Here is an 18,976-nt window from a genome sequence, read left to right on the forward strand (position 1 = left end):
GCGTTCACCAATTTCCATCAGTGTTCATTGCTTTGTAAAGGAAACATAAGTAACTGATGTTTTGCAGTGATTGAACAGAAATGTCCTTTGTGCACTTCAGTTCAATTATTTGTGCAAAATACTATTGTACACCCAAATACCATACCAATTCACATTTGTTATGATTTTATAACACTCTCTTGCATTATAATTCACTGTTTCTTATGCCTTACCAAAGCCATAGATATGCAGCCTATATGTGCTTTACCCCCCCCTCCAAAAAAAGATATATTTGGGCAAAGATTGTTGGCGCGTCAGGGCATATGCGTGATGACGTCCACTTTTCCTGGAGTGACTGTTGTCGGCGTTGTACACTAGTCTTGCGTATGACAGTTGGCAAAAACAAGTAGGATATCTTTCACTATAAACAACCAGAAATGTTAACATCTATGATGAAGCAACTGAACATGGAGCGAGAACATCCTGCGGTGAGTAACGTTATGCAGATCTCGTTCTTCTGTGCTGTTGCATCAAGCAAAAAGTGTCTGCGGTAACGTTAACTGGCTAGAAGCTAGCTAGTAACTTAGCTAATGTTAGCCTAGCCAGGTGATAAGCTTGCTGAATAGCTATTATGCGAATTAAATGGCAAGTTAGTTAGCTAAATAATGATGGTGTTAACTCTACCTCGTTTTCAGTGGTGAAACCTTTGCTCCAGCTTGTACAAAAGCTAGCCATTTTAAACAATCAGTACTCAGCCAAGGCGCCTCATTATGGAGAGAGTCTTTCATGTTTACAACTCCTCTTCACCTCCCTACATGGGTTCTGTTTTACAGTCAACAAGAAGCTCATTACACATCACAGGGTTAGGCAAGATCACATCTGCAACTAAAATTGGGTCCTGACTTTTCCGTGTGGAAACATAAAATACTCCAAAGGCTTGTAATATGAAGCTCCGTATGAGGTTAAATTAACTGAACGCGTGTGTGTGTGTGCGTGCGTTAGACACACACAACACTGTGGCTATCTAGTTATGTGGTGTGCTGTTGTGAATAAAGCAAACCAGGACATAGCTAGGAAGACATTGATTCTGCATTTTCTGCAGCAACAGAATAAATCTGGGATGTTTATTTGTGTCACCTGTATTTTAAGCCTTGTCTTTAATCTATAAATACCAGACACACTCCACTGACTTACTATAACCATGCTCAATTAGTGCTCTGTCATTATGTGTTTCCCAAATGCCACCCTATTTCCATTGTAGTGTATTACCTATGGGCCCTGGTCAAAAGTAGTGCGGTATATAGGAAATAGGGTGTCATTTGCGATGCAGACATTGACTGGCAGGGAGTTCTGTCAGACAGACACCAGACAATCAATACAGTTCCAGGATGAATGAAAGCTTATTTAATGTGCAAGTGACCATTCTCTCCTAGCCCCCCCCCCCCCCCCCTCCATGCATTTTACTCATCCACACATCTATCAATTATAAGTGACATCTGGCTTTATCAATAATTTGTGCCTCTTGGTTGCAATGTGCAAATAGTTGGCCTCATTCAGGGGACAGTACTTTATTCAATAACATGATCAATGTATGCTGCTTCCTTATGATCAGCAAGCAAAAGGTGGGAAGATAAGTCAGTTTTATTTTCTGTATCCTCTATTTTTTTACAGGGTGCTGGATCCTAGAGCGAGAGTGAGTACTGGCCCTGTCTTTTTATCACCAGCTCCTCCTATGCTGACCTGCTGCCCTGCCAGTTTGCAAGGCTGTGAGAGTAAGAGTTTGGCGGTAGAGGTGGGTGTGGAGGGTTGGGGTATCTGACAACCAGAGGGAGGACACTGACAGCCCAGCCAGATGTCCTCGCCCTTTGTGCCTGTACCTGTCTCCATCAGAGATAGGACCCTGCCAGGGGCCAATGGGAAGCCCAGGCGGAGCCCTCAGAGGACCTCATCTTTGAACAGTGTCTCCAGCAGCTCTGAGTCCTCCTCCACTAGAGGCCCCGGGGATGAGACCCTGGGCCCTGGCCGTGACCCTGCGAGGAGAGGGAATCGAGTCGGAGGGCCTCGGTCCCAGAGCTCAGAGAGAGGCTGCTGCTTCACTTCTCCACCCTCCCTGTTGCAGTGTCAGAGCCCAGTGACCCGGGCCAGGCTGAACGGGCTGGGGCTGGAGCCCACGGTGGAGTACTCCACCTCCTCCCGGATGAACATGGATCAGGAATCACCACCAGAACCTCCAGGGTCCTCAGCCTGGGAAGAGAGGCCCATCACCCCCACCGTGCTGGGCTACGAGGTCATGGAGGAGCGGGCCAAGTTGACGGTGAGAGAGCGAGGGAGGCAATTCTTAGCTTGGTCATAGATCTTTGTGTTGTCTTGCCTATGGTTATTGTCATGCAAGGAGTTGGCTTTATAGCACAGATCTGGGACCAGGATATGCAATTCAAACATGCCAGCAAGACGGGGACCAGCAGGAAGCTATATGCCAAACTCAACTAGTCAGCAAACATTTCGTCCTTATTTTAACCACTTTTTCCCAAGTCGCAAGTCATTTGAAATATCCTTCCTTTCTGTTTTGATGCCTGGACTTGTTGGGAATGTTGTTAATGTCATTACTGGAACTTTTAAAGGGATACTTTGAGATTTTGGCATGCTAGCAGAGACCCATAGACTTCCAGTCATTGCGCTAATGCTAGTTAGCATTGTCTCACGAAACTACCTCTAACTTCCTTCATACTGGACACAGAGACATAAAAATCATATCCACAAGTTCATCTCACCCTGGGGAAGTAGATATCGGAACTCATTGCCAAAATCCCGAAGTATCCCTTTAAGCTCTGGGCTAAGCACCAAGTGGCACAAATGACCAGTTGGCTTTAGTTAGGCTACATTACCATTCATTTATCATGGTCTGTCAGGATTAGTCTGTTTGTTTCCTGACTGTCGTGTCCCCAAATCCAGCTCATTATCGCTGTGGATAGTCTGTAGTCTACGCATAGTCACTCTGTTGTCAATGGGTAGTCTGTGGATTGTCTGTGGTCTGCCTTCTCCCCCTATATTTGTTCACATAGATGGGATTAGAAGCCCTGTACTGTTCCTGCTGTCTGGACAGATTTTTAGGAGTGTTAGGGAGATGTAGGTGCCATTGGATCAGGAACAGATTATTAAAGCCAGCCGCCTGCCAAAAGTGTTAACATCATGGCAGGAGGTGAGGAGAGGTGTAGGAACTGCTGGAGGTTATTAGGAGCGACTGAGGGATGTGTTGGAATGTGAAATCATGATCTCAGTACATCAGCCCTGCCATCAATGACCATTTGTTAACCCCCTGCATCCCTCTCATCCAGTACAGATGGACGATGATACAGCAGGATAAGGATTTGATTCAAAGCAACTGAGTGGTTGCACATTCTTCTTCTCTCTCATTTATAGTTTGCAACATTAATTGTATTGAAGGCCTAACACTTTTGTATAAAGTGTTTGCTGCTCATGGCTTCAAGTTGTATTCATGATCTAGCCTAGTTGCAGATTGGTACTGCAGTGGCAGTGTACTGCCCCTTCCACTCAAACAGGCGTTGTAATTTCACTCTCCAACAGCACTTTAATTAAAAGGAATCAGAATATGCTGCTGAAGACTTCAGTCATTGATTTAAAGGTCAAGTCCAGTAATTAACTCACTCCTAAAATGGCTTCTGCATTCCAACTGCTTTCCTTTAACGCAATCTAAAATAGACTGCATCATTTGCAACAAGTACACAACAGCTTAGTGTAACGCCAAAATGGTGTCCTATATAGTGCACTACTTTTGACCAGAGCCCTGATCAAACATAGTGCACTATAGTCAATAGGGTGCCAATTGGGCCGTAACCTCAGTTTGTGGACATAACGTACACATGATGATGCCAGGGTTTCTATTATATTTACGCCTATTAGTCTCTCTTTTGCATGGTGTCCCTGTTGTCGGTTAGGTACTGTCCTCTCCTGGCTTTTCCTGGCTTCCAAGTTCCTGCTAACCCATTTGAAATTAGTGCCAGTGTGTTCTTGTGAACCTTGGCTGGAACACCTTCTTTTCAGTCTATCCTTTCACTCAGACACAACGCTCTAACCAAACCCAAGGAGTTGGACTTATAAATTCTTATCTCTGAGCCGTCATGCTCAGAATAGCTTTTGGCATCAAAGGTGTTCCATAAAACCCCAAATCAGTGGGATTGTATCCCAAATGGCACATGTATTCCTTATTTAGTGCACTGCTTTTGACCAGGGCCCAAGTAGTGCACTATTTAGGCAATATGGCGCCATTCGTGATGCAGACAGTGTGTTCTGAATGCCTGTGGTTTGAAAGTCCTGAACGGGGTCAGAGCTAGACGAGATGAAGAAATGCTATACGTCTGACTTTCTTAAGACATTGGTTATGAAAGGGAGAAAGTAGGCTCTTTTTAAAAGCAAGCTCACGTCCATATTGTCTTTGTCTCTTGGTATTACTAAGCTTCTACTATACGTCTTTACTAATATTGAGAAAATACATCTCTGTTAGGTTCCGATTCAGTCTCCGGCGCACTGTGCTGCTGTGGTTTTGAAGGAAGGATTGTTCATCTATGACTGTAATTGAATATAAGATAACTGCTATCATAAGGTCAAAGGTGAGCTGTTAACGTGTGTGTGTGTGTGTGTGTTTGGTCTCCTGCTGCAGGTTTATAAGGTCCTGGTGAAGAAGACTCAGAACGAGAGTTGGGTGGTTTTCAGAAGATACACTGACTTCTCCAGACTCAACGACAAGGTACGTCCTCACTCGAGGATAGTTACTCCTCGCAGGGACTGTCCTGGGCCTCGTAGGAGGAAAGGTTTGTCTGAATACATTAGGGTGGAGTAACTATCCTCTGTATGTCAAAAATGGGCCCCTATCTAAACTCAAAGGCAGTGTAGTGTCATGATTCACAATGGCTTCTTAATTTACCGTCTATGACATCATTGGGTGCGTAGTATGCTAGCTAGCATACTACTCATCCATGTGACAACCCTTCGTCATCACACACATGCCCTAGTTTCCACTTTTCCTGATCTGTATCCCATCTGAATAGTCTTAAGTAACAAACCCTATTACTGTTGTCAATAATTTAGGCCTATCCAGTGCTCAATTGCCCTGACACTGTGTTTATGGCTGTAGATTCTCTCATGGAGGGACAGTACTCAGTACTGTGGGAGAGACAGGGTTATACTCAGTACTATAGGAGAAACAGTAGATGTGTTCGAATACTCATACTAACCGCATGTACCGTACAATCTTTGACTTGAATTGAGTTAACTCGTAATGCTTATTGGTCATAGTATGGATATAGTTAATATACCAAAAGTTCCCTGATGTCGTACTAAATTCGCCAAAATATGAAGTATACATGCAGAGGACACTATTTTTGTACTTTAGGGCCCATAATACAGATTTTGAAGAAAATGGCGGAAAATAGGCAGCCGAAGTACAACAGGAGCGGATGCAAATTCATTGCTTTAACTAATTATGACAAATGTTAAGAAAATGTTGAACAGTGTAATAAAGTAATGACTTTTCAAATATGTTATCTTACACGTTATGTTGGCTGACAATTTGTTAGCTATGCTGTCCTTACGAACCACATAGCATATCATTACAGCAGTATGTACCGGTATGTTAGCTAGCTACCTAACATTAGTTGGCTAATAATACATCAAACTTGCCAGTAGATTAACTATAGCCTAATCTAATTACTAGTTACCCAACGTTTATTGACTTGATTATTCCCGTCATTCTTAGCTTAGCTAAAAGGTATCATTGTTGTGCATTCTCAATGGACATTCGGGTGCTTTCGTAAATTCGCTCTGGCTTTCTACTCCGATTTCAGAGCACTCTCATCTGAGTATACCAGAGCACAGAATAATGAATTTCCGAGTGCTCAAGACCTGTTGAATATGGCCTGTGTCAGTAAACGTCGGCAAAAAAAGCAGAAGTAATTTGTTGCTACTTTCTGCACACGCCACTGTCAGTGTGAACTGTACCGTTTCTACCTTCTGTGCATTTAACAAATACATTTAGATGATATTTTATATAGTGTGTTTTACTACTTTTACCACTTTTAGTCTTGAAATATTTGATTGTTTACTTCACTACCTTACTCTGTTTAGCACAGGCCCTCACATGTGAATCCTTTAAAGAGATGGGTAGGGAAAAGTCTTAAGACGGTGTGAATGATGCTGAATGGGTGTAGACAAAAGCTCCTTAATAGGTGTACCAAAACATTCAAGGGCCATTTTCTCAAAAGTGGGGTTACAAGTTTATCAACTTTCAAAGCAGAATTACTTTCCCATTGTTCCTCAACTGTAGTGTTTGAAATACTGTTTTCTAGCTCTGAGTCTCTACTTTTATCCAATGTAAAAAATACTATTTCAAATTTTTGCTGCATAGGACTGAATCCTGGTGGTGGGTCACACATGCGTTCACCTGTATTGTGAATAGGCTACATACTGATTTGCCCAGTTTATCAATAGAGATTTACCATTAAAATAAATTATTACTATTATGTTGTTATGTAGCTAGATTGGTAAAAAAACTAATTCAAATTGATTGTTTGATTAATTAATGCATACATCAAACATTCTAAAATGTCAAATGTAATGATCTTGATCTGTCTGGATCAAGTGCCATTCTGTGACTTTGGCCAATATGCCTTTATTTGTGGTATTGTTTTGGTGTCGCGTATACTGATACTAAACCTGATATCGCAGTAAACATTTCGGTATCATGACAACACTGCGTCCAGAGCTGCCAACTCGTTGAAGTAGAAATTGTCATCCAAATTGAGTTTAGTGATCGCTGTTCTAATGTCCAGAAGGTGTGTTCGGTGGTAGGAAATTATGTCTGAGACGTTATCTACAAAAAAAAGAAACACAAAATATTGGTCAGGAGCCCGTAAAGCAGCACCATCTCACGACTGTGGGAGAGATTGTCTGTAATCATCAGTACTGTGGGAGAGATTGTCTGTAATCATCAGTACTGTGGGAGAGACCGTCTGTAATCATCAGTACTGTGGGAGAGACCGTCTAATCATCAGTACTGTGGGAGAGACTGTCTGTAATCATCAGTATTGTGGGAGAGACCGTCTGTAATCATCAGTACTGTGGGTGAGACCGTCTGTAATCATCAGTACTGTGGGAGAGACCGTCTTTAGGCATCAGTATTGTGGGAGAGACCGTCTGTAATCATCAGTACTGTGGGAGAGACCGTCTGTAATCATCAGTACTGTGGGAGAGACCGTCTGTAATCATCAGTACTGTGGGAGAGACCGTCTGTAATCATCAGTACTGTGGGAGAGACCGTCTGTAATCATCAGTACTGTGGGAGAGACCGTCTGTAATCATCAGTACTGTGGGAGAGACCGTCTGTAATCATCAGTACTGTGGGAGAGACCGTCTGTAATCATCAGTACTGTGGGAGAGACCGTCTGTAATCATCAGTACTGTGGGAGAGACCGTCTTTAGGCATCAGTACTGTGGGAGAGACCGTCTGTAATCATCAGTACTGTGGGAGAGACCGTCTTTAGGCATCAGTACTGTGGGCGAGACCGTCTTTAGGCATCAGTACTGTGGGAGAGACCGTCTTTAGGCATCAGTACTGTGGGAGAGACCGTCTGTAATCAGTACTGTGGGCGAGACGTCTGTAATCATCAGTACTGTGGGCGAGACCGTCTTTAGGCATCAGTACTGTGGGCGAGACCGTCTTTAGGCATCAGTACTGTGGGAGAGACCGTCTGTAATCATCAGTACTGTGGGAGAGACCGTCTCTAATCATCAGTACTGTGGGAGAGACCGTCTTTAGGCATCAGTACTGTGGGAGAGACCGTCTGTAATCATCAGTACTGTGGGAGAGACCGTCTTTAGGCATCAGTACTGTGGGAGAGACCGTCTGTAATCATCAGTACTGTGGGAGAGACCGTCTTTAGGCATCAGTACTGTGGGAGAGACCGTCTTTAGGCATCAGTACTGTGGGAGAGACCGTCTGTAATCAGTACTGTGGGCGAGACCGTCTGTAATCATCAGTACTGTGGGCGAGACCGTCTTTAGGCATCAGTACTGTGGGCGAGACCGTCTTTAGGCATCAGTACTGTGGGAGAGACCGTCTGTAATCATCAGTACTGTGGGAGAGACCGTCTGTAATCATCAGTACTGTGGGAGAGACCGTCTTTAGGCATCAGTACTGTGGGAGAGATTGTCTGTAATCATCAGTACTGTGGGAGAGACCGTCTGTAATCATCAGTACTGTGGGAGAGACCGTCTGTAATCATCAGTACTGTGGGAGAGACCGTCTGTAATCATCAGTACTGTGGGAGAGACCGTCTGTAATCATCAGTACTGTGGGCGAGACCGTCTGTAATCATCAGTACTGTGGGCGAGACCGTCTGTAATCATCAGTACTGTGGGCGAGACCGTCTGTAATCATCAGTACTGTGGGAGAGACCGTCTGTAATCATCAGTACTGTGGGAGAGACCGTCTGTAATCATCAGTACTGTGGGAGAGACCGTCTGTAATCATCAGTACTGTGGGAGAGACCGTCTGTAATCATCAGTACTGTGGGAGAGACCGTCTGTAATCATCAGTACTGTGGGAGAGACCGTCTTTAGGCATCAGTACTGTGGGCGAGACCGTCTTTAGGCATCAGTACTGTGGGAGAGACCGTCTTTAGGCAACAGTACTGTGGGAGAGACGTCTGTAATCATCAGTACTGTGGGAGAGACCGTCTTTAGGCAACAGTACTGTGGGAGAGACCGTCTTTAGGCAACAGTACTGTGGGTGAGACCGTGTGTAATCATCAGTAGTGTGGGAGTAGCTCTGTTGTGTTGGAGAGTAATACAGAAATGAAGTGAATCCCTTCTGCCCTGCCCCCCCCCCCCCCCCCCCCCCAGCACACAAAGAGCCAGTGTTCCACAAACAACAACAGCAGCAGTACCTTTGTCTAGCCAGTCACAGGAAGCCAACTCCTAGCGGGACATGTCAGAGATAGTATTTCTCCCCTTGTCTATGTGGATTAGGTGTAATAATCATTCACTTCATAAAAGTCTTACAGCTGAAGTGCTTCATGTGACGTCCAAATCGTCAACTATTTTCTTAAATCTAGTCTATCCTTTCAAGTAAGCACACTGCCAACAATGCCCTTCGATGGGCTACTACATTTTTCTGTTAGAAATATTTCTAGTAATAGCACACAAAGACTACAGAAGGCTAAATGCCGACTATACGCCTACAAATCCTGTTTTGCTTCTAGACACAGTAGCCTGGGGTAGGATAGGAAAAGGCCACACCCTCCATCAGACACACAGAGGCTGTGGACAGGCTGCACAGCCATTCCTGTGGTCTCTCTCTCTCTATCTTTCTTTAGAGGAGAGAACTAACCAATCTGGACACCTATTCACAAAGACTCAAAGTAAGAGTGCTGATCTAGGATCAGGCTTATTTATGATTTGAAATGTATGTATTTAAAAACGGATCCAAGATCAGCACTCCTCTGATTTGTGAATAAGGGCACTGGCCTAACGGGATGAACACTGGGCTGGATGTGCTGTACTTGTAAACTGGAATTTGGGAAAATAGTTTGAAGAGTTTTACCAGAGTTGACATGGATATGTTTTTGAAAGATCAATAACTCAAGCCCCTCCCGTCCCTGTTGAGCAAACAGGCCTTGTTTGGTTTTCCTGGTCATAACAAACCATGTGATGTTACATTTGTTCAGGGTGTGTTGGTGATATTGCGATAATTGGCCCGTGCTTCTTCGTCTCTCTTTTCCGTGTGTGTTTTGTACGGTGTGTGTAATGTGTGTGTACTGGGTGTGTTTTTAAGATGCCGTGTGTCTATGAGTGTTGCTTTTACCCTGCCCAACCTGTATCTGTGTGTGAGTTTCAGCTGAAGGAGATGTTCCCAGGGTTCAGACTGTCTCTGCCTCCAAAGCGCTGGTTCAAAGACAACTACAACTCTGACTTCCTAGAGGACAGACAGCTGGGCCTGCAGGCCTTCCTACAGAACCTGGTGGCACACAAAGACGTTGCCAACTGGTGCGTGCGTGTCTGCGTGCGTGTCTGCGTGAACATGCCTCATCATGCAGTGCAAACCTCAAGTGCTTTGAGGTTCCACTCACACACACACAGCCTTAAGTTTACTGATGGGCTTGCTGGTTGCCCATGACCTGAGACAGACTTAGCACCTGGCCAACAACAATGAATGTCTGTGGAACCAGCTGAATGTATCCCCACACACTTTAATTAGGCTATATTAGAGTTATGTAGTCAAGGTTAAAAGCATACATTACACAGTAACTGTATTTTCCGTTGTAATACAAACCTTTTCTGATACCCTGTCTAGTTATGTAAAGGTACGTTCCTGTTGGTTATTAAAACTCTTTGTCTTTCCTTGTCTCTTTAACAGCATAGCAGTGCGAGAGTTCCTGTGTTTAGATGATCCACCAGGTCCTTTTGACAGTCTGGAGGAGAGCCGGGTAAGACTGATCTTCTGTTACCAGCATGCAACTTGAGTTAGACTTTCACAAAAGCCTATTGAGAAGTCACGTAGACCCAAACGAGACCAGTTCAATCCAGTTTCTGCAGTGTTTGTTTCTGTGACCCATAATCCTGAGAGTAATCTGGGACATGCTTTGTTGTTCTCTGTCTGGAATGAGCCTCCGATGCCAGCACCACATCTAATTAGTATATACAACCATTAGCATAACTGTCATTAGAATAGCTTTTACAGTCTTTGGTTAGTAGTGGATTAGGATTTGGCTTCCTCTCCTCTACGTGCTCCACTAGGGGAGAGTGGGGTAAGTTAAGCCTCCTACACATTTCTGTACTGAATGAACTATTAACCCTACCTTTTTAAAACCATGTCTATCTTTATGTCCTTAACACAATTCAACACAATTACAATCGCTTTTTTGTCTTTCAATAATTTAAAGCATTTAAACACTTAAACCCTTAGGCCCTGGTGTTACCTCATATCCCAGCGATAATGCCTTTAATTACGCCTGGGAAGAAAACACTTCCATTTGCTCAACTTGCAACTGGCTCAACCATTGGCCCAAATTACCCCAAGGCAAAAATTTAAACTATATTTGCCCACACAGCTACAAGGATGGATAACTTGTATGCTGGGTTAAGTACCTCATATTGTATTTTATAGAGACCCCCACTGATGTATAGAACAATCTTAAAATGATCTACTTAGCATCATGAAACCTCTAACACAATAGATTCATTTGACTTGATGGAAATCAGTATTTTGGACCTAACTTGCTTACCACTTTTTCCATGTGGTTCCTTCCTTCACAGACTCATGAAATGATGACCTCTTCCTAAATATTTGGTCAAATTATACTTTTTGTGTATGGTTTCCTAGAAACAACTTACCCAACTTGTTTTTTTCCCCCATGTCAGTTGTTGTCCTGTCACGTTTTCATAACTCAGTGTCTGTCTCTCTCGCCCCCCACCCCCCTACCAGGCATTCTGTGAGACTCTGGAGGAGAGTAACTATCGTCTGCAGAAAGAGATGGTTGAGAAGCAGAGAGAGATCAGTTCCCTCAAGAAGAGACTGGAGGAGAAGGACCATCACATCCACCTTCTGGAGAAGCGCCTCAAGTACTGAACAACAGACACACACAGGTTTACTGCAATTGTGTTACATGGCTTGTGTTTCTAGGGTGTGTAACAGATTTTGTGTGTGTGCACGCGTTACAGCGGGGAGTCTCTGACCCCAGAGAGCCAGAGTGGGTTGTCAGCTCAGGGCAGTGATAGCAGCGTAGACGCAGATGGAGACGTGGAGTCATCTACCGCCGAGGCAGACCAGGACATTATGTCAGAGGAGAACGGGTAAGACACACACACACACACACACACACACACACACACACAATCCAAGGTTTCACTATATCCCGTAAGTTAACATTGCCTCGATTTAATTATTCAAGACACTATTCACAACCAAGGCCTGATGGGGTTCCGTGGTTTTCTTACTCATAACTGATTTTTCACTGCACTACACGCACACTCGCATCGAGAAGCCCTTTTGTATAATGCTCAAACTCCCTTCATTCAGTTAGCTGTCTTTTCAAATGATCAACCCCTCTTCCTGAAGACCAGCTGGCATCATGCCACCTGTTATAGCAGTGGCCATCACAATCAATCTCCTCAAAGAGAACTGTGCTCGTGACCTGAACTTCAACTGCCGTTAGCTGATACTACTGTATCCCCTCCCCCAGAGCATTCACTTTCAAAAACAGAAATGACCTTGAAAGCCTTTGAAAACAGCAACCCCCACCCTCCTAACTTAATTTTCCTGATGCTAGTGAAGTAGTGAAGGTAGCTAGCTGCATTGCAAAATATCAACTATTAACCTATATCTGTCATATCAAGCCATAGTGTTTCCTCAATAGTTGTCCAATGAAAAATGACAAAGCCTTGAGGATTGCAGAACCGACAGAGCTGTGTTTAGTGGTTGGGAAAGGAAAGACATCGGGTGGCTGCCTCAGTCGGCTAATCGGATTAGAGATATTGATTACAGACCAGACTGGACATTTTATTTAGTTGACTTAACATTAAACCTCAGACAGGAATGGGCCTTGAACCATATAAATACTTTACCAATTTTGGCCTGTGAGTGATTTTCTTTGCCCCCCCCCCCCCAAAGTTTTATTTGTAATTATTGGACATAAGACTAAAAACACCAGCAAATCAGCTCCAAGTGATTTTAAATTGAGAAATCTGTTCCATAGTATTCCTACGCATAATAGAGAGATACAGTACCAGTCAAAAGTTTGGACATTCCAGGGTTTTTCTTTATTTTTACTATTTTCTACATTGTAGAATAATAGTGAAGACATTAAAACTATGAAATAACAAATATGGAATCATGTAGTAACCAAAAAAGTGTTAAACAAATCTAAATATATTTGAGATTCTTCAAGTAGCCACCCTTTGCCTTGATGACAGCTTTGCACACTCTGGCATTGTCTCAACCAGCTTCTTGAGGTAGTGTCACGAACCGGCTCAAAGCCCGTAACAAAAAGGGAGACAACGTGGAGATAAGGAATAACAAAGCATATATTTATTAAAGTAAACTAAGTACAATATACAATGGTGTGTGTAATCAGTAATGTAAGTGAGTGTTTAGCATGCATGAATGTGATAATGCAGGGTGTTGAAAGGTGCCAAAGCAAACAACCAAAAACCACCAAGATACACAACAAAATCTATCAAGGTGTCTGCATGGAGAGAGTCTCTTCCATGAATGGGGAAGGGGTGTATTTATCCTATGACCCAGCGGGCCCAGGTGTTTCCCATGTAGCTGACGACCCTCCCAACTCCGCCCACCGGCATCCTAATAAGGAAACAAGAACAAAAAGAGAATACGGCAGACAGTGAGAGGGTCGTCACAGTAGTCACCTGGAATGCATTTCAATTAACAGGTGTGCCTTGTTAAAAGTTAATTTGTGGAATTTCTTTCCTTAATGTGTTGGAGCCAATCGGTTGGGACAAGGTAGGGGGTGGTATACAGAAGATAACCCTATTTGGTAAAAGACCAAGTCCATATTATGGCAAGAACAGCTCAAATGAGCAAAGAGAAATGACAGTCCATCATTACTTTAATACATGAAGGTCAGTCAATCTGGAAAATTTCAAGAACTTTGTGCAGTCGCAAAAACCATTAAGTGCTATGATGAAACTGGCTCTCATGAGGACCGCCACAGGAAAGGAAGACGCAGAGTTACCTCTGCTGCAGAGGATAAGTTCATTAGTTACCAGCCTCAGAAATTGCAGCTCAAATAAATGCTTCACTGAGTTAAAGTAACAGACACATCTCAAAATTAACTGTTCAGAGGAGACTGCGTGAATCAGGCCTTCATGGTTAAATTGCTGCGAAGAAACCACTACTAAAGGACACCAATAAGAAAAAGAGACTTGCTTGGGCCAAGAAACACAATCAATGGACATTAGTGGAAATCTGTCCTTTGGTCTGATGAGTCCAAATTTTAGATTTTTGGTTCCAAACGCTTTGTCTTTATGAGACGCAGAGTAGGTGAACGGAAGATCTCTGCATGTGTTGTTCCCACCGTGAAGCATGGAAGAGGTGTGGGGGTGCTTTGCTGGTGACACTGTCTGTGATTTTTATTTAGAATTCAAGGCACACTTGGCTACCAGCATGGCTACCACAGTATTCTGCAGCGATACGCCATCCCATCTGGTTTGTGCTTAGTGGGACTATAATTTGTTTTTCAGCAAGACAATGGACCAACACATCTCCAGGCTGTGTAAGGGCTATTTGACCAAGAAGGAGAGGGATCAGATGACCTGGCATCCACAATCACCTGACCTCAACCCAATTGAGATGGTTTGGGATGAGTTGGACCACAGAGTGAAGGAAAAGCAGCCAACAAGTGCTCAGCATATGTGGAAACTCCTTCAAGACTGTTGGAAACACATTCCAGGTGAAGCTGGTTGAGAGAATGCCAAGAGTGTTCAAGCTGTCATCAATGCAGGGTGGCTACTTTGAAGCTAAAATATATTTTGATTAGTTTAACACTTTTTTTGTTGTTACTACATGATTCCAAATGTGTTATTTCAAAGTTTTGATGTCTTCACTATTATTCTGCAATGTAGAAAATAGTATAAAAAATGTTTTTTTTTAAACTTGACTGAGCAGGTGTGTCCAAACTTTTGACTTGTACTATATATGTGATCATATACAAATGTAAGCAAGGATTGAAATTATTGTTTTAGTCAAATATTATATATGTTTGGGTTTCTTGCGGTCAATTTGCAGTCTACGAATGATTTGTAATTATGTTTCAGCCCCTTGACCATCTGCTCAATAAGAAATTGGCCCGTGGCTGAATCTACACTGAACAAAAATATAAACGTGTTGGTCCTGCGTTTCATCAGCCGAAATAAGCTCCCAGCAATTTTCTATACGCACAAAAAGCTTACTTCACTCAAATGTTGTGCACAAATTAGTTTACATCCCTGTTAGTGTGCATTTAACCTTTGCCAAGATAATCCATCCACCTGACAGGTGTGGCATATCAAGAATCTGATTTAACAGCATGATCATTACAAGGGTGCACCTTGTGCTGGGGACAATAAAAGGCCACTCTAAAAGGTGCAGTTTTGTCACACAACACAATACCACAGAATGTCTCAAGTTTTGAGGTTACGTGTAATTGGCATGCTGACTGCAGGAACGTCCATAAGAGCTGTTAATTTCTCTACCAAAAGCCACCTCCAATGTCATTTCAGAGAATTTGTCAGTACTTCCAACCGGCCTCACAACCACACCATGTGTATGGCGTCGTGTGGGCGAGAGGTTTGCTGATGTCAACGTTGAGAACAGAGTGCCCCATGGTGGTGATGGGGTTATAGTATGGGCAGGCATAAGTTACAGGCAACAAACACGATTGCAATTTTATCGATGGCAATTTGAATGCACAGAGATGCCGTGACGAGATCCTGAGACCCATTGTTGTACCATTCATCCACCGCCATCACCTCATGTTTCAGCATGATAATGCACGGCCCCATGTCGCAAGGATCTGTACACAATTCCTGGAAGCTGAAAATGTCCCAGTTCTTCCATGGCCTGCATATTCACCAGACATGTCACCCATTGAGCATGTTTGGAATGCTCTGGATCGATGTGTACCACAGCGTGTTCAAGTTGTCGCCAATATCCAGCAACTTCACACCGCCATTGAGGAGTGGGACAACATTCCACAGGCCACAATCAACAGCCTGATTAACTCTATGTGAAGGAGATGTGTCACGCTGCATGTTGGTGGTCACACCAGATACTGACTGGTTTTCTGATCCACGACCCAACCTTTTTATTTGAGGTATGTCACCAACAGATGCATATCTGTATTCCCAGTCATGTGAAATCCATAGATTAGGGCCTAATTTATTTATTCCAATTGACTGATTTCCTATTAGGAACTATAACTCAGTAAAACCTTTGAAATTGTTGCATTTATATTTTTGTTCATTATAGTTGATGATCCCTGGTCTAAAGGGCTGTGTGTATGGTTAATTGCAGAGCCAAACAATGTGGACATGCAGTAGATGGATTGGTGGCAACAGCAGGGTGGTTTCTGTCTTAGTTTGAATGACCTTGACCATATCCTTCCTTTGTGTTTTTCCCTCCATGTTACACAGCTGTGCAGCCCCTATCTGAGCTAGAGTGCAGAATAGTTGGAGGTGCTGAATAGTTCACATCATATGGTATCATGATAATGGTGTCTAGTACCATTGTCCATGTCTTCTGACTGACCTGTGGGCCACCATGTGCATCGTTACCCCAGAGTATTTACTTATAGTTCTTTTCACATGTGCAGTGATGGTCTCGGTACTTATTCTGGTGTGTCTCAATGTGTTACCACTGTCTTTTATCAGTGAGATATGTTTGTTGAAATGTTCATCCCCTCTTCTCTCGACCTACACTGGTCCATCTATTCATGTCACCTTTTCTATCTTTTAAATTTTCCCCTCTCTCTGTCTCTCCAGGAAGTGTGAGGCCCACCAGTCTCTGCGTCTCTCAGGGTGTTGGTGTGGGCCTGCCACAAGCAGCTCTCCGCCTGTTATCGAGGTAACCCAGGTGTGTGACGCTCGGCTGGAGCACTGAGCCACCTGGGACAACTCTGCTCTTCCCTCAATGCACCCCCCTCCCTCCCTCCCTCCTTCATGACTGTGATCACTGTTACTCAAGGATCTTGGGACTGAAACATTCTGAGGGTGGGGCTTTGGACGTGATCCCCTCCAACATCGTTTAGTTTGTTGGCAGGATAGTTGATCAACCCCCTGCCTTGCTGCTCATTTAGACTTCCACAGACCCTGGCCACTGTTTTACAGAGAGAATATGAATTGGGTGGGGGCACTTTATTCAGTAACACCCCCAGGTCTTCCCAGCTGCCAGATAATCTGACTGGACTCAAGGATACTGACAGGAGCAGAGTAGGGACACTTTATCCCGTAACACTCCTTCAATGGTTGATTTGTCCCCATGAAGTTGTGGATCGAGTAATTGAGGGACCTTGCATAGACCTGCAGGGACACTTTACTATGAAACAAACTTCTTTTTTTTTTCTTAACTGAGGGCAGTCCTCAGATTCACCTAGTCAATTTGCTAATCAAAGCTTGAAGACAATACATCCACCTCAGAATGGTGCAATCAGACCACGTAGGATGAATGCATACATCTAATGAACTGGTAACTGTAGCTAGTACTGTAGCTCATTAGTTTAGTTCTTGAGGTTAGTTGGTTCCACACCTTATCTGTACGAAACAGGTTTCCAGAGCCCCCAGATCCTGTGGTCTCCCAGCCAAAGAGTGGATGTGTCTGAAATGACACCCTATATAGAACAGAGCCATATGGGTCCTGGTCAAAAGTAGTGCACTAAATAGCCGGTAGGGTGCCTTTTCAGACACAACCAAAAACCTGGAGAGGGACTCCAACACCACCTTAAAGCCGATTGGATAATTGGGTCTTGCAATATGTTGAACCATATGAAAATCCATAGACCGAGAAATGGAACCTCACAACTTGACTACCACAGCACCTCTGCATCAGCACCACCCTGTGGCTATAGCAGGTATGGCCACAGATGATGACTGGACAAGGACTGGCGCATGGGAATATTCTGGCGGTCGATGATGTGTTCGAGATGGCGGGGATTAACATGTCATTTCCTGTTATTATAAAGGTCAAGGCTGTTATGGGGTGGTTGGCAGATATTTGGAGAATGATAGAGCTCATATGTCTTCTAGCTTGTCTACTAATATTGTCCTTGTAGTCACATCTCATTGCTTTATACTGCCCATCTGGCATACAGTATCTTCAACAAAAGTAGGACAGAAAGTATTTGTGGGGGTGGTACATCAAATACATGTTGTGTTATTTTGGTTCTGTGATAGTTTAGATTTGACCCTATACATTGTTGAACTGACATTTTGTTGATTTGTCATGTGTTGCTTGCACTACTAAACCTCGTCATCTCTGTGAAGGTCTAAACACAGTGAACCTTAACATATCAGTCTACGGGCCCCGTTGGAGAGAGCATTGACATCCTTAGCGTTCAGACACCTTGTTTATCATGTCAGTCCCACATTCCATGAAATCACATCTTTTATGCCCATATTAACCTAATTTCTACACTAAGAAATGTATTTTGCCTAAATACATTAGCAGAAGAAACCCATTGAAAACAGACAAATGTGGCTGAATGCTACATGCCAGAGTCATAAAGAGATACTGTATATGTATGTGTATTGCTCTGCTATTCACGTTCAAAAGGACAAAACATTTATCTTTTGTCCACTGATACATGCTGATATGATTGGTGGATGGAATCATGAATATATCAACGATGAGCAGAATGACCCCTGTCTGCATGGAATCGGTTTCCTCAAACTTACCAGACCACTATCACTGACCTCATCACTGCCTGTGAACTACGGGTATTCCAATCCTAGAACTAGAATTAGTGATTCCATTCAATGGTTCCGGCTCCCTTGTGAATGTCACTTTGTCTTTGTGAATGCTTGCGAGAGAGAATATATTGACCACACTCAAAATCACGATAAGCCATAATCTGAGCACTAGTTGACATTGAGTGTACACAAACATCCCAAAAAGCAATGCTCAATACAGTACAATGTATACACTGAGTGGACAAAACTATTAAGAACACCTTCCTAATATTGAGTTGCACCCCTTTTTGCCCTCGGAACAGCCTCAATTTGTTGGGGCATGGACTCTACAAGGTGTCGAAAGCATTCCACAAGGATGCTGACTCCAATGCTTCCCACAGTTGTCAAGTTGGCTTAATGTCCTTTAAGTGGTGGACCATTCTTGATACACAGTGTGAAAAACCCAGCAACGTTGCTGTTCTTGACACAAACCAGTGTGCCTGGCACCTACTACCATACCCCGTTCAAAGGCATTTAAATATTTTGT

The 18,976-nt window shown here is 43.4% G+C and overlaps 1 protein-coding gene across 1 annotated transcript; it reads left to right on the forward strand.

Annotated features, from left to right (window-relative positions):
- Positions 1-356: 356 nt before the first annotated feature.
- Positions 357-18,775, forward strand: snx16 (sorting nexin 16). Its single transcript, XM_038973133.1, has 8 exons — positions 357-467; positions 1,651-2,293; positions 4,658-4,744; positions 9,890-10,038; positions 10,409-10,478; positions 11,477-11,613; positions 11,713-11,844; positions 16,528-18,775. The coding sequence occupies exons 2-8, from the start codon at positions 1,832-1,834 to the stop codon at positions 16,643-16,645; spliced, it is 1,155 nt and encodes a 384-aa protein (XP_038829061.1). The 5' UTR covers positions 357-467; positions 1,651-1,831; the 3' UTR covers positions 16,646-18,775.
- The last annotated feature ends 201 nt before the right edge of the window (positions 18,776-18,976 follow it).

Source organism: Salvelinus namaycush, chromosome 33, assembly GCF_016432855.1.
Source record: "Salvelinus namaycush isolate Seneca chromosome 33, SaNama_1.0, whole genome shotgun sequence".
Taxonomy (NCBI): domain Eukaryota; kingdom Metazoa; phylum Chordata; class Actinopteri; order Salmoniformes; family Salmonidae; genus Salvelinus; species Salvelinus namaycush.

Coding starts and splice junctions, on each gene's coding strand:
- snx16 (XM_038973133.1), top strand. CDS start 1,832: ATGTCCTCGCCCTTTGTGCCTGTACCTGTCTCCATCAGAGATAGGACC. Junction 2,294..4,657: donor AGGAGCGGGCCAAGTTGACG/GTGAGAGAGCGA, acceptor CTCCTGCTGCAG/GTTTATAAGGTCCTGGTGAA. Junction 11,614..11,712: donor CTTCTGGAGAAGCGCCTCAA/GTACTGAACAAC, acceptor CACGCGTTACAG/CGGGGAGTCTCTGACCCCAG.